At 38.3% G+C, this 15,135-nt stretch overlaps 1 protein-coding gene across 2 annotated transcripts in view; it reads right to left on the reverse strand.

Annotated features, from left to right (window-relative positions):
- Positions 1-14,895, reverse strand: part of FAF2 (Fas associated factor family member 2) — a 57,112-nt gene extending 42,217 nt beyond the window's left edge. Inside the window, exons 1-2 of one of the 2 annotated variants that reach the window (XM_067732779.1) lie at positions 14,763-14,842; positions 13,488-13,528 (exon numbers count right to left, since the gene is read on the reverse strand). Coding sequence is in view for 1 of the 2 variants with exons in the window: in XM_067732778.1 (XP_067588879.1) it covers positions 14,763-14,825 (63 nt within the window). In the remaining variant the exon portion in view is untranslated. Of the gene's footprint in view, positions 1-13,487; positions 13,529-14,762 lie in introns of both variants that reach the window. The other variant, XM_067732778.1, reaches the window with a different exon arrangement.
- Between the last annotated feature and the right edge of the window lie 240 nt (positions 14,896-15,135).

Consider the following 15,135-nt stretch of genomic DNA (forward strand, 5'->3'; position numbering starts at 1 on the left):
TGGTGAGGTTGCCAGGGGCCCATACATTGTTAGTGGGAATACAAAATGGTACAATCCTCATGTAGGAAAATTTGGCAATATCTAGCAACACTACAGATTCGTATACATATATATAAGCATTTAATCCTTTGACCCAGAAATCTTTCTACGAATCTATCCCAAAGACACACTAGCAAAAAATAAAATGTTGGTACACAAGGCTACTTATTGCTCTATTATTTATTACAGCAAAAGATGAGAAATAACCTAAATATCCATCAATCTAAATTACGGTATGTCCATACAATAGAGTATTATACAGCTGTAAATACTTAAGAGAAATAAATCCCTATACTGCTATGCAGTGATCACCAGGAGATAATAAGTATAAAAGACAGTTGGAGAAAAGTGTGTAATATACATCACCATTTATCTTTTTTAAAAGGGAGGGGTCCACAAATATATATACTTATTACTTAGATTTTTTAAAAGAAAGGTTTTTGTTTTTGTTTTAATTCTAAACTTCTCTGCAGGGGAAGGCAGGGAACAGGGCATAAGAGAGAAGAACAGAAGTTAGAGTTCTCTAAATATATTGTTACATGTAGATTTGACTTTGGAATCCTGCAGCTGTTTTATAAAACAAAATTTAGAAAAAGCAGCAGCAACAATTTCTAAACATCAGAAGCAAAAATCAAGTGTAGAGTTGGTAGCATAACTATCCAAAATGAAATTATCCCACATGACTTTAAAACACAGTAAACTGACTATACATTCTGCAATAAAAGGGCTTAAATTGTTTTAAACAATCAAATTGTTGTTACTAGTAAGGGTATTATTATTTTGAGACAAAGTGTTGATTATGTGATAAGGCAAATGAATAATCATGTTAATCTCATTAAGAACCAATTTTTTGGGTATGGAGAAAGAAGAGAGGTAAAATGTAGGGCTGAATTTGAATTGGCAGTCCTGAATTTGAATTGGAAATATCAAATTGTTTTATCATGAATTAAATAAATACAAACATATGTGTGTGTCTGTACTATATATTATACGTATTTCCTACTTCTGTTAACTAAAAAGTTCTAGACCAACCCAACAGCGATGAGCACTCATAGCTACCAGACCTGTGGCATCTAAATATAATTTCTTACCAAAAAGTAACAAGGTTTCCTGGAGAAACACCTGATTCTAGAAAATGCACAAGATGAGTCAAACATCTTACAACGTCAAAAAGCTAAAAACCTATCAAGGACTACTGGGGCCATGACAATATGATAAAAGTCTTCAGGAAAAATAATACAAGGCTCTTCCAAATTACAAATTCAAACGGTAAATCTTTTCTGTGACTCTGAAAAAATAAAATTATGTAAATACTAGGATTTCCTAAAAAATAAAAGTCATCAGGAGCCAATCTAAATAGACTCACAGGGCTTCCCTGGTGGTGCAGTGGTTGAGAGTCCGCCTGCCGATGCAGGGGACACGGGTTCGTGCCCCGGTCCAGGAAGATCCCACATGCTGCGGAGTGGCTGGGCCCGTGAGCCATGGCCTCTGAGTCTGCGCGTCCGGAGCCTGTGCTCCGCAACAGGAGAGGCCACAACGGTGAGAGGCCCACGTACGCAAATAAATAAATAAATAAATAAATAGACTCACAATTGTCAAAGATGGCACAGCCTAAGCCTTAATAAGCACAATGGCAATGAAATGTAATACGTTAAATATATTTACATCCATGAGTTCACTGCAAATTTTAAAACTCTACAATTCAAATTTTAAAAATCTCAGTGGTAAACAAATGACCTAATAAACCTAATGAAACTTAAAAGCTTTTGCACAGCAAAGGAAACCATAAATAAGACGAAAAGACAACCCTCAGAATGGGAGAAAATATTTGCAAAGGAAGCAGCTGACAAAGGATTCATGTCCAAAATTTACAAGCAGCTCATGCAGCTCAATATCAAAAAAACAAAGAACCCAACCCATAAATGGGCAGAAGATCTAAACAGACATTTCTCCAGAGAAGATATACAGACTGCCAACAAACACATGAAAGAATGCTCAACATCACGAATCATTAGAGAAATGCAAGTCAAAACTACAATGAGGTATCACCTCATACCAGTCAGAATGGCCATTATCAAAAAATCTACAAACAGTAAATGCTGGAGAGGGTGTGGAGAAAAGGCAACCCTTTTGTACTGTTCGTGGGAGTGTAAATTGATACAGCCACTATGGAGAACAGTATGGAGGTTCCTTAAAAAGCTAGAAATAGAACTACCATACGACCCAGTAATCCCACTACCGGGCATATACCCTGAGAAAACCATAATTCAGAAAGAGTCATGTGCCACAATGTTCATTGCAGCTCTATTTACAATAGCCAGGACATGGAAGCAACCTAAGTGTCCATTGACAGATGAATGGATAAAGAAGATGTGGCACATATATACAACAGAATATCACTCAGCCATACAAAGAAACAAAATTGAGTTATTTGTAGTGAGGTGGATGAACCTAGAGTCTGTCATACAGAGTGAAGTAAGTCAGAAAGAGAAAAACAAATACCATATGCTAACACATATATATGGAAACTAAAAAAAAATAAAAGGTTCTGAAGAACCTAGGAGCAGGACAGGAATAAAGACGCAGACGTAGAGAATGGACTTGAGGACACGGGGAGTGGGAAGGGTACGCTGGGACGAAGTGAGAGAGTGGCATGGACTTATATATACTACCAAATGTGAAACAGATAGCTAGTGGGAAGCAGCCGCATAACAAACGGAGATCAGCTCAGTGCTTTGTGACCACCTAGAGGGGTGGGTTAGGGAGGAGATATGGAGATATATGTATATGTATAGCTGATTCACTTTGTTATAAAGTAGAAACTAACACACCACTGTAAAGCAATTATACTCCAATAAAGATGTTAAAAAAAAAAATCTCAGTGGGACTTCCCTGGTGGCGCAGTGGTTAAGAATCCACCCGCCAATGTAGGGGAAATGGGTTCGAGCCCTGGGCCGGGAAGATCCCACATGCCGCAGAGCAACTAAGCCCGTGTGCCACAACTACTGAGCCTTCACTCTAGAGCCCACGTGCCACAACTACTGAAGCCTGCGTGCCTAGAGCCTGTGCTCTGCAACAAGAGAAGCCACCACAATGAGAAGCCTGCGCACCGCAACAAAGAGTAGCCCCCTCTCGCCGCAACTAGAGAAAGTCCATGTGCAGCAACGAAGACCCAACACAGCCAAAAATAAATAAATAAATAAATAAAAATTTAAAAAATCTCAATGGTTACTTCATAGGATGCTAGGAATCAACTCATTATTTAAAAACTAATAAATAATTGAAAGGATCAAATGTTTATCCTGCCTTTATTATATATACTATAACTCGGTGTAACTAAACAGGGGAGGGAACATGTATCTTTATCCCTATTAACAAATAAAGAAGGGCTGACAGCGTCAGAATGTCATCATTTTGTATGAAAAGGTTAGGCAAAAACTAATGAAATACAATGTATTAATGCTAATCTTGTGGAAAATGTATCTAAGGATACTAAAACTAAGCTAAATTTGAATTTTCAAGTGAAAAATCTTTACAAAGTTTAACTGTCAACACTTTAAATTCCCAAATCACAGGGTTAATTCTGTAAATTTGAAAAATATCAGACAAGTCTTCTGTATATAAAATATTTTCTATATGTATCTTTTTTGAAGAGGACTTGCACTCCTTCGAGTATACATTAGGCTACTTGATAAGTGTTTCTTATCTTCTAACTCCAGTTTTAAAAAAGGAGGACAGTTTTGCAAATTTTCAGTTCTACCCTTTATTAAATATTCCCTGGAAAAATAAAGAGAAATGTAACAGAACATGTGTACAATTGAACATTCTCCAAAACTGCCCCTTTTTTTGATAGAGCCCTAGTATTTATCAGGTACTTTACTTGCGTTGTCTCATATAACCCTTTTAAGAACCCAAGACACCCTTTCAGGATAAAAACCTAACTGGGAATAGAAGGGAACTTTGTCACCCTGATCTAAGAAACACTCGCAGCTAACATAATAATGGTCAAAGACTGATGATTTCCTCCTAAGATCAGGAACAAGACAAAGATATTTACTCTTGCCATTTTTATTCAACATTATACTAAAACTAAGCAAGAAGGAAAAAAAAGAAATAAAACTATCTATTCACATGTGACATAATCTTGTATATAGAAAAAACTAAGAAATTTACAAAAAAACTAATAGAGAACTAATAGAGTTCAACCAGGTTGTACGATATGAGATCAATATACAAGAATCAGTTATAGTTCTATATGGTAGTAATGAACGACCTGAAAATAAAATTAAGAAAACATTTCCTTTCCCAGTACCTTCAAAAAGAATAAACTTAATAAAAGAAGTGCAAGATTTGTACACAGAAAACTACAAAACATCGAGAGAAACTAAAGATGACTTAAATAAATGGAAAGACTTCTCATATTCATGGATTGACAGACTTAATATTGTTAAGATGGCAATGCTCCCCATACTGATCTAGAGTAACAGCAATCCCTATCAAAGACCCAGCTGCCTTTTTTTGCAGAAATTGACAAGGTGATCCCAAAATTTATTTGGTAATGAAAGGGATCCAGAATAGCCAAAACACTTTTGAAAAAGAACAAAGTTGGAGGACTCATACTTCCTGATCACACTTATTACACAACTGCAATAATCAAGGCAGTGTAGATACAGATAAGGGTAGACACAGATCAATGGAACAGAAATGAATCCAGAAATAAACCTTTAGTTATGGTCAACTGATCTTAAACAAGGGTTTCAAGGTTATTCAATAGGGAAAGAATAATCTTTACAAGAAATGGTGTTGGGAATACTGGATATCCACAACCAAATGAATGAAGTTGGACCCCCACCTCATATCCATTAACTAAAAATGGATCAGACCTTATATGTAAGAGCCAGAACTACAAAAGTCTTAAAAGAAAACAGGTGTAAATCTTTGTAACCCTGGATTAGACCATGGTTTCTAAGACATGACCAAAGCACAGGCAACAAAAGATAAAACATTAAACTGGACTTCATGAAATTAAAAAACTTCAAAAGACACGATTAAGTGAAAAGACAACCCACAGAATGGGAGAATATTTTTGCCAATGATATATCTGATAAAGGACTTATATTCAGGATATATAAAGAACTCTTAACAACCCAACAACAAAAGACAAATAGCCCAAGTAAAACATGGGCAAAGGACAAAAATAAACCCACACACCTACAGTCAATTAATCAATGACAAAGGAGGCAAGAATATACAATGGGGAAAAGACAGTCTCTTCAACAAGTGGTGTTGGGAAAGCTGGACAGCTACAATGAAATTAGAACACTCCCTCACACCATACACAAAAATAAAAATAGTTTAAAGACCTACATATGACACATGATGCCATAAAACTCCTAAAAGAGAACATAGGCAAAACATACTCGAACATAAATCATAGCAATGTTTTCTTAGATCAGTCTCCCAAGGCAAAAGAAATAAACACAAAAATAAACAAATGGGACCTAATCAAACTTAAAGGCTTTTGCACAGCAAAAGAAACCATCAAAAAAACGAAAAGACAACGGAATGGTAGAATGGTAGAAAATATTTGCAAATGATGTGACTGACAAGGGGTTAACATCCAAAATATATGAACATCTGATACAACTCAATATCAAAAAAAACGAACAACCCAATCAAAAAATGGGCCGGGACTTCCCCGGTGGTCCAGTGGCAAAGAATCCACCTTCCAATGCAGGGGACACGGGTTCAATCCCTGGTCGGGGAAATAAGATCCCACATGCCACGGGACAACTAAGCCTGCACACCACAACTACTGAGCTCGTACACCTCAACTAGAGAGCCCCCGTGCCGCAGACTACAGAGCCCGTGCGCTCTGGGGCCCACATGCCACAACTACAGAGCCCACGTGCCCTGGAGCCTGGGCGCCACAACTAGAGAGAGAAAACCCACACACCACAACTAGAGAGAAGTCCACGTGACACAACAAAGAGTCCGTGTGCCACAATAAAGATACCATGTGCTGCAACTAAGATCCGACACAGCCAACCAGCCAGCCAGCCAGCCATAAATAAATTTATTTTAAAAAAGGGCAGAAGACCAAAATAGACATTTCTCCAAAGAAGACACACAGATGGCAACAGGCACATGAAAAGGTGTTCAAACATCACTAGTTATTAGAGAAATGCAAATCAAAACCACAGTGAGGCATCACCTCACACCTGTCAGAAGGGCTATTATCAAAAAGAACACAAATAACAAATGTTGGAGAGGATGTAGAGAAAAGAGAAACCTTATACACTGTTGGTGGGAAAGTAAATTGGTGCAGCCACTGTGGAAAACAGTATGGAGGTTTCTCAAAAAACTAAAAATAGAACTACCATACGACCCAGCAATTCCACTCCTGGTGGGTATATATCCAAAAACACAAAAACCCACACCAATTTGAAAAGATACATACACCCCAATGTTCACAGCAGCATTATTTACAATTGCCATTATATGGAAGCAACCTAAGTGTCCATCAACAGATGAATGGATAAAGAAGATGTAGTATATATACACAATGGAATACTACTCGGCTATAAAAAAGGGTGAAGTTTTTGCCACTTGCGGCAACACTGATGGACTTGGAAGGTATTATGCTAAGTTAAATAAGTCAGACAGAGAAAGACAAATACTGTATGATATCACTTATATGTAGAATCTAAAAAATACTATAAACTAGTGAATACAACAAAAAAGAAGCAGACTCTCCAATATAGAGAACAAACTAGTGGTTACCAGTGGGGAGAAGGGGGAAGGAGTGATATATGGACAGGGGATTAAGAGGTACAAACAACTATGTGTAAAATAAGCTACAAGGATATATTGTACAACACGGGGAATATAGCCAACATTTTATAATAACTATAATTGGAGTATAACCTTTAAAACTTGCAAACCACTACATTGTATACCTGTAGCTTATATAATATTGTATACCAACTATGCTTCAGTTAAAAAAAAAAGATGTAGTGTGTATATACACACACATACACACACAAAATGGAATAGTACTCAGCCATAAAAAAGAATGATATATTGCCATTTGCAGCAACGTGGACCTAGAGAATATCATACTAAATGAAGTGAGACAGCGAAAGACAAATATTATATGATATCACATATGTGGAATCTAAAAAAATAGTACAAATGAATCTATATACAAAACAGAAACAGATTCACAGACATAGAAAACACACTTATGGTTACCAAAGGGGAAAAGAAGAAAGGGGAGGGATAAATTAGAAGTATGGGATTAAAAGATACAAACTACCATACATAAAATAGATAAGCAACAAGGATTTACTGTGAAACAAAGGGAACTATATTCAGTACCTTGTAATAACCTATAATGGAAAAATATCTGAAAAAAATATAACTGGATCATTTTGCTATACACCTGAAACACAACATTGTAAGTTAACTACACTTCAATTTTTAAAAAATGGGCAAAAGATTTGATTTTTGTATCTCCAAAAGAAGACACACAAATGGCCAATAAGCACATGAAAAGATGCTCAACCATCTTTTCAGTCATTAGGGAAATGCAAATCAAAACGAGATTAAACGAGATTAATACCTCACTGCTTACTAGGATGGTTTCAAAGATGGATGATTAACAAATGTTAGTGCAGATGTGGAGAAACTGGAACCTTCGCATACTACTGGTAGGGAAAATGGTATAATTGCATTGGAAAAACTGTTTGGCAATTTCTCAAAAAGTTAAACAGAGGTACCATGTGACCCAGCAATTCTACTCCTAGGAGAACTGAAAATATGTCCAAAAAAAATTGGTATACAAATATTCATAGCAGCATCAATATTAATAGCTGAAAAATTGAAACAATAAAAATGGCCATCAACTGATAAAATGGATAAACAAAATGTTGTTTATCCACACAATGAAACATTATTGGCCATAAAAAGGAATGAAGTACTGATATAGGCTACAATACGGATGAACCTTGAAAACATTATGCTAAGTGCACGAAGCCAGGCACAAAAGGCTGTACAGTGTATGCTTCCATTTATACCAAATGCCCAGAATTGGCAAAATCTATGGAGACAGAATATAGATTAGTGGTTGCCAGGGGTTAGAAGGAGAGAAGAATGGAGAGTGACTGCTAATGGGTTTCTTTTTGAGGTGATGAAAATGCTCTGGAAGTAAATAGTGGTAATGGTTGCACAACTTTGTAAATACACTAAAAACCACTGAACTGCACACTTTAAAAGGGTTAATTTAAGATACGACAATTATATCACAATAAAATTGTTATTAAAAAAAAGAGCCCAAGAGACAAAACTAGAAAATTAGTAATGATCAGAAAACATGATAAGAAATTCGATAGAAGATCAAAAAAATCAAGATAAATGTACAAAATGCAACAGCATTTTTATTAGTAACCATTTAGAAATAAAGAGATATCCCATTCACAGGGTGACCAAAACTACAAAATACCTAGGAATAAGTGTAATAAGGAATATCCAAAAACTAGAGGAAAGTTAAAAAAAATATTTTAAAGGACATGTGACATCTGAATAAAGAAATGTACATGTGCCTGAATTTCAACCAGTCCCAAATTATTATTTTAAGCAATTCCAATAATTCCACGGCTGCACAAAATGATTTTTTTTAAACATCTTTTTTTTTTTTTTTTTTTTTTTGCGATACGCGGGCCTCTCACTGTTGTGGCCTCCCCCGTTGCGGAGCACAGGCTCAGCGGCCATGGCTCACGGGCCTAGCCGCTCTGCGGCATGTGGGATCTTCCCGGACCGGGGCACGAACCCGTGTCCCCTGCATCAGCAGGCGGACTCTCAACCACTGCGCCACCAGGGAAGCCCTAAACATCTTTATTGGAATATAACTGCTTTACAATGGTGTGTTAGTTTCTGCTTTAGAACAAAGTGAATCAGCTACACATATACATATATCCCCATAGCTCTTCCCTCTGGCGTCTCCCTCCCTCCCACCTGCCCTATCCCACCCCTGTAGGTGGTCACAAAGCACTGAGCTGATCTCCCTGTGCTATGTGGCTACTTCCCACTAACTATTATTTTACATTTGGTAGTGATATGTCCTTGCCACTCTCTCACTTCATCTCAGCTTCCCCTTCCCCGTGTCCTCAAGTCCATTCTCTACATCTGCATCTTTATTCCTGTCCTGCCCCTAGGTTCTTCAGAACCATTTTGGGTTTTTTAGATTCCATATATATGTGTTAGCATACGGTATTTGTTTTTCTCTTTCTGACTTACTTCACTCTGTATGACAGACTCTAGATCCATCCACCTCACTATAAATAACTCAATTTCGTTTCTTTTTATGGCTGAGTAATATTCCGTTGTATATATGTGCCACATCTTCTTTATCCATTCATCTGTCGATGGACACTTAGGTTGCTTCCATGTCCTGGCTATTGTAAATAGAGCTGCAATGAACATTGTGGTACATGACTCTTCTGAATTATGGTTTTCTCAGGGTACACGCCCAGTAGTGGGATTGCTGGGTCGTATGGTAGTTCTATTTTTAGTTTTTTAAGGAACGTCCATACTGTTCTCCATAGTGGCTCACAAAAATGATTTTTAAATGTACATGAAAGAACTTGTAAGAATTACCAATAATTAAAAAAAAGAATAGGGAAGGAGTCCTGTCCTATCAGGTATTATCAGTAAAATTTGGTAGAAAGCTATTATTATTAATTCAGTAATGCCACTAGCAAATAGGTTATCGAAAACAGAGTACACTATGATAAAGAGGACTACTCAAATCAGTTGGGGGAGGGATTGACTATTCAGCTAAACTATAGTCTTTCCTGGAAAAAAGCAAGTTTGGGTTCTCATCTCATACATACAAAAAATTAATTCCACATGGATTAAAGATCTGATTTTAACAAGAAATCTATAAAATATTTTGAAGAAAACAAAAGAGAACATATGTATAATGTCATTAAGTAGAAGGCATTCTTAGACAAAACAGAAAATCCAAAAGCCAGAACGAAAAAAATGCCAATTTGATGACATAATTTTAAATAAGGGTAAGTGAAGAGATTAATGATCAAAGATAAATGTCACGAAAGAAAATATTTGCTATACATGACCAGTATACATAAAGAACTCGTACAAACTGATAAGAAAATGTCAAATAATCCAATAGAAAATGAACAAAGGATAAACAGGGAATTTATACAATAACTAACCATAAGTAGCCAAAAGGAGCTCAATCTCATCCATAATCAGGAGTTTATAGAACGGAATTCAATCTTAAAATCAGCACTTTTTATTCTGCAACCAGAAAACAAACCTTCCATAATACCGTGGGACACCTGCAAAGCCAATCCGTCACTCTTATGTCCCTACTCTTTCCCATTTGAAATAGCTTAAAACAAGTGTTTGCATTAGCTGTTCAAACTCAACTGACTGCAAAACAAAATCAAAAACTACAAACACCACTACGACTAGAAATGCAAATTAAAACAAGGACTCTGAAAATTTAATCAGATTAACAAAAACTGAAAAGACACCATCCAGTGCTGGCAAGGATGTGGGCAAACTGGTCGTCTCACATCCTCTTGGTGAGAGTGTGAGCTGCCAAAACTCCCTGGAAAGCAGTCTAGCAGTAGCTATTAAAATTTACAACGTACATTGTTTTGACCCAGTAACACCACATTTTTAGGATTCTGTTTAGAATTAAAAGCCCTGCTATGTCAGCAGTATCCCCTAGGATCCTTAACTTCCGGAACACTTCCTTCATCTTCATGGTCTAACTGAAACTTGGCTCTTCCATGAAGATACTCCCCCTGAAGCCCTCTCTCCCATTTTCTCTCTCATACCTGTGTGTATGGAAGGGAGAGAACGGTCCTCCTTGTTCATTCCCACTTTGGGGGATTCTTCTTCCCTTCTCCTTAAAAAGTCCATCTTCACGTAGAGAAGATTAAGAGAATTAACATTAGTGATGATGTCCAGGATTAGAATCACACTTTTGGACTTCCTTTGCTGTGTTCTCTTTCTTCAAAGTGTCCCATACTGTTTCTATTGGCCCTACTCACCTACCTGTTGTTGAAAACAAATCAAAACCTAGGGCCAGAGCGGCAGTGCTAGGTAATAAGAAAGAGAATCCAGAGTTCTGGATTCAAATCTAAGCTCATCACTGACCTTAGGTAAATTATCTCCTGATCCTAGTTTACTCAACAATACCAGAACCTACACCATGTTTACTAGGAGGACTTAAAGATACAATGGATCTAGAGCACTTTCGATAAAGTAAATGCTCAATAAGTGTTTAAACAATGTCAAAAACAAAAACACCTTCGAATCTCAAAATTTCATACTGCTGTACAAGCAGAAAAGGACTGTTTCTTCCTCTATTGGCCATGTATAGCTCCTTTAGTTGCTTCTCTCTTTATCCATGTCATCCTTCTCCAGGTGTTCAAACAGCAACCTAGAGGCAGTAAACCAAGACACCAGGGGAATCGGCTATACCTGGAAATTTGGAAACATAGACTTCAATACAACTGACCTTCCCCATATTTGTATTAGCTCCTCTTAAAACTCATTACTTCCCATTTAAAGAAAATGGGGAAAGCCTAAAATAAATATGGCATTAGTTATTCATATTCAACTGCTTGTAAAATAAACAGGAGAAAGTAACTAGAAGAATCTTAAAAGACATCAAACAGACTTAGAAGCCTGCTAAATATAACCTAAGGAGTTCCAATCAAATCATATGTCACAAAAAAAGTGAAATAGAGGAAACCTGAGATTTCCAAAATATTTCACTTTTGCTAATTTCGATATATCAAATGAAGCAACTTATTGAAAACTGACTCCTAGCAGTGTCATCCTGTTCTGTCCTAACCCCTGTGGAGATTCCAAGCACATGCTCCATACTGTTAGTGAAGCAAAGCTGAAACCTAGTGTTATTTCACTCTCTAGTTGAAAAAATCTTTGATGGCTCTTCAAGCCTACAGATTTAAGTTTAAACCATTGAGCACAGGCCTCCAAAATCTGGCTGTAATTTACCTTTCCAGTGTTATTTTCATCTTCCAATTCTCGAAATCCATCACAACAAACACATTCTACATTATTTCATATCCATGCCTCAGCTTTGAACATACTCCTGCCCACCACCTGTTATTCCATTCCTCCTTCAAAGCAGCAAAGTACAGTGGAAAGGGTCCAGCTTTTAAGTTGAGATCCAGATCCACTAGATTTCTAATTCTAATTTCATCCCCACTACTTAAGAGCTTAATGATCTGGAGCAAATACTTTACTAGACCTGTTTCCTTACCTAGGAGGAGGCATATCACCTGTGGCACTTTTACAAGGCTATTGTGAGGATTAAGCATAATGGTTCTAAACTATCTAGCACCACACCTAAGGCACGGTAGAAACTTAATGGTAACTACTGAGCCATCCTTCTTTCCCCCTCCATCCTCATCAATACTATCATTTCCTAAATTTCCACAGCACTTTGTTTATACTACTATGTATATTACACCATGAGCACTAATATACTGCAGAATACTCATTATTTATGTATGTGTCTGGCTTTTCCATTAGGTTATAAGCAAGACGGTTATGGGTATGGATTTCTAAATCTCTGCCACTTACCACCTGAGCAAGTTATTTGACCTCGCAGAACCTGTTTCTTCATTAATAAACTGAATTGGGGTTAACACCTTACAGTGTTACAAAAAGGTTTAAAAGAGTTAATGTACATCAAATACCTCGTATAACGCTTGACACCTAGTAAATTTCAGAGGATGTTAATGGTAATCTGGATGATGAACCTGACCCAAGCAACTGCTTAAAGAATACACAAATGTAAAATGTATTTGTCTTATTAAATCCAATTTCATAAAGCAATCTTAATACAACTTTAACCTGCTACTCACCTCTCTTACTGATAGAGACAGCCAATGAAGACAAAAACAGAGATTCCTATGCACTTTATCTCAGAAATGCTACCACATATTCATGTTCTTCCAGGACCAGACTAAGTACTTCACGACTTATGGTTCACCTCACCTCATTACACTTTAAACAACATGGGGGCTTATCCCTCAAGAGTTGTAAGGGATAAAATGATCTGCCAGAGTTAAACAACACTCTGAAATTAGTAGTCTGTAAGGAAGTAGAAGCTAGTTATCTGCTCTTTATTCATTTTAATTCTAATGTGCTGTGTCATCAATTTCTCTACTCAAAACTCCAAACAAATGTCAACTACTTCTATGACAGTATTTTCCAATTTATACACTTCCAACCCACTGCTTGATTTAAGAGAAAACACTTCAAAATTAACTGCAGTGAAATCAAGGAAATCACAGAAAAGTGAGCGCTTGCAAAGAGAAAAAAAATACAATATTAGAGCATTTGCATTCCACTTTCAGGTGTACACTGCTACTTACATGGGTTGTACAGCACACACGTCAAGAGCTCAGGAAGGGTTCTGGAAAGATGGACCTGGTTTTAAATCTGACATCACAACTTACTAGCTGTGTAACCTAAGCATGTTACTTCTTAAACCTCATATCCCTCATCTCTAAAATAGGGATTGTAACAGTATGACTCTCATAGGGTTGCATTAAATACAATAATGTATATTAAGTGTTTCAGGAAAGTACTTACAACACCATACTCAATAAATGGTATTCTATCCATTTGTTGTTATTGCCTGAGCACTAAGGTTTTTGGTAAATATTGTGTAATTAATGAATATTTAGCATATTTTATATTAGGAAATAAGCATACCACTAACTTTAATTCTATCCTAAGTTAAATAATGATTAATAGTTGCAATACGTTTAAGAGCAATTTACTGTTTACATAGACATCCATAAACTCATTTTGATCTCCACAACATCCTTAGGGGATAAACACTTTTAAGATACGTATTCTAGAAATAAAGAAACTGGTACCCATCAGGGTAACACAGAGTCAAGGTTACCTAAGTCTCCTCCAACCAGATTCTCCAGCTCAGGGATAAAGTGCATAGTGTCCAAAGTTCTTAACCCAAACATCCACTAAAAGGAGGCAGATTCCAGCCAATTTTCCCACCCTCCTCAAGCAGAGTCAAGAACGTGAGCCCAGGAATAAACCCGGGGTAATAAACCCCGTCAGACGGCACTGATGACATTTATCATGCACTGTTTCATTACGAGGTGTCCTCCCACATCTTTAGGGCGGGGGCTAATCCTGACCCCACTGCCACCAGAGCGCCCAACACAGGGCCTGGCACCCAAGAGGCCCTCAGTAAACGTTTGTGGAAATGGCATGGGAGGCTGGGAGGAGGCCTTCCAGAGACCCGAAACGAAGTCAACTCCACGGTGGGGATTAAGCATCCCAGTAGATCCACAGTCGTTGGCGGAGAGGATCCAACCGGTAACCAGGCTGGAAAAAGGATGGCTGAGGACGGGCGCCGCTAAGGGGAACCCGGGAAGCTGACCCTCTTGAGGGGAGAGAGGGGGAGCGGGTCTGCCCGCAGCCATTCCTGGAAGGCTGGGGACCGACAGAGGCTCGGGCGCCGGGGGCAGCAAGCAGGGCAACTGGCGCCTGGGGAGGGAGGAGGCCGCCTGCTGGTCTGAGAAGAATCTCGGGCCCAATCTGAGCAGGGTTCTGGGCTCCTCTAGGGACCCACTCCCTAGCCCGCGGTGGCATTCGCTTCACCGAGTACTCGCTGCTACCTGAAACTGCAGCAGCTTCTCTGTCTGCTCCTGTGTTAGATCCCGCTCCTCAGGCGCCGCCATTTTGCAGCCGCCTCTACGCTTCTGACCCGTCCGCACCGTCACCCGCCGGAAATGATCTCAGCAGCAACCACATCCGGTCTGAACAGCCGCCGGCGCGCAACTGCGTCTGCGCGTGCCGGCCCAACCTGGAGGCGGGAATGGTGACAATTTCCGCCGCTAGAGGGCACCACTCTCGGGCCGATCCCTAACACGAAAATTGTCGGGGGACTGTCTGCCCAAGTCGCCCTTAGGAGTTAGGCACGAACGGATCTACCAGGGACTTGACTCTCGAATAGATCGCAAAGAACCGAGAGGTCCCGAATGCTCCTCG

This window comes from Pseudorca crassidens, chromosome 3 (genome assembly GCF_039906515.1).
Source record: "Pseudorca crassidens isolate mPseCra1 chromosome 3, mPseCra1.hap1, whole genome shotgun sequence".
NCBI lineage: Eukaryota > Metazoa > Chordata > Mammalia > Artiodactyla > Delphinidae > Pseudorca > Pseudorca crassidens.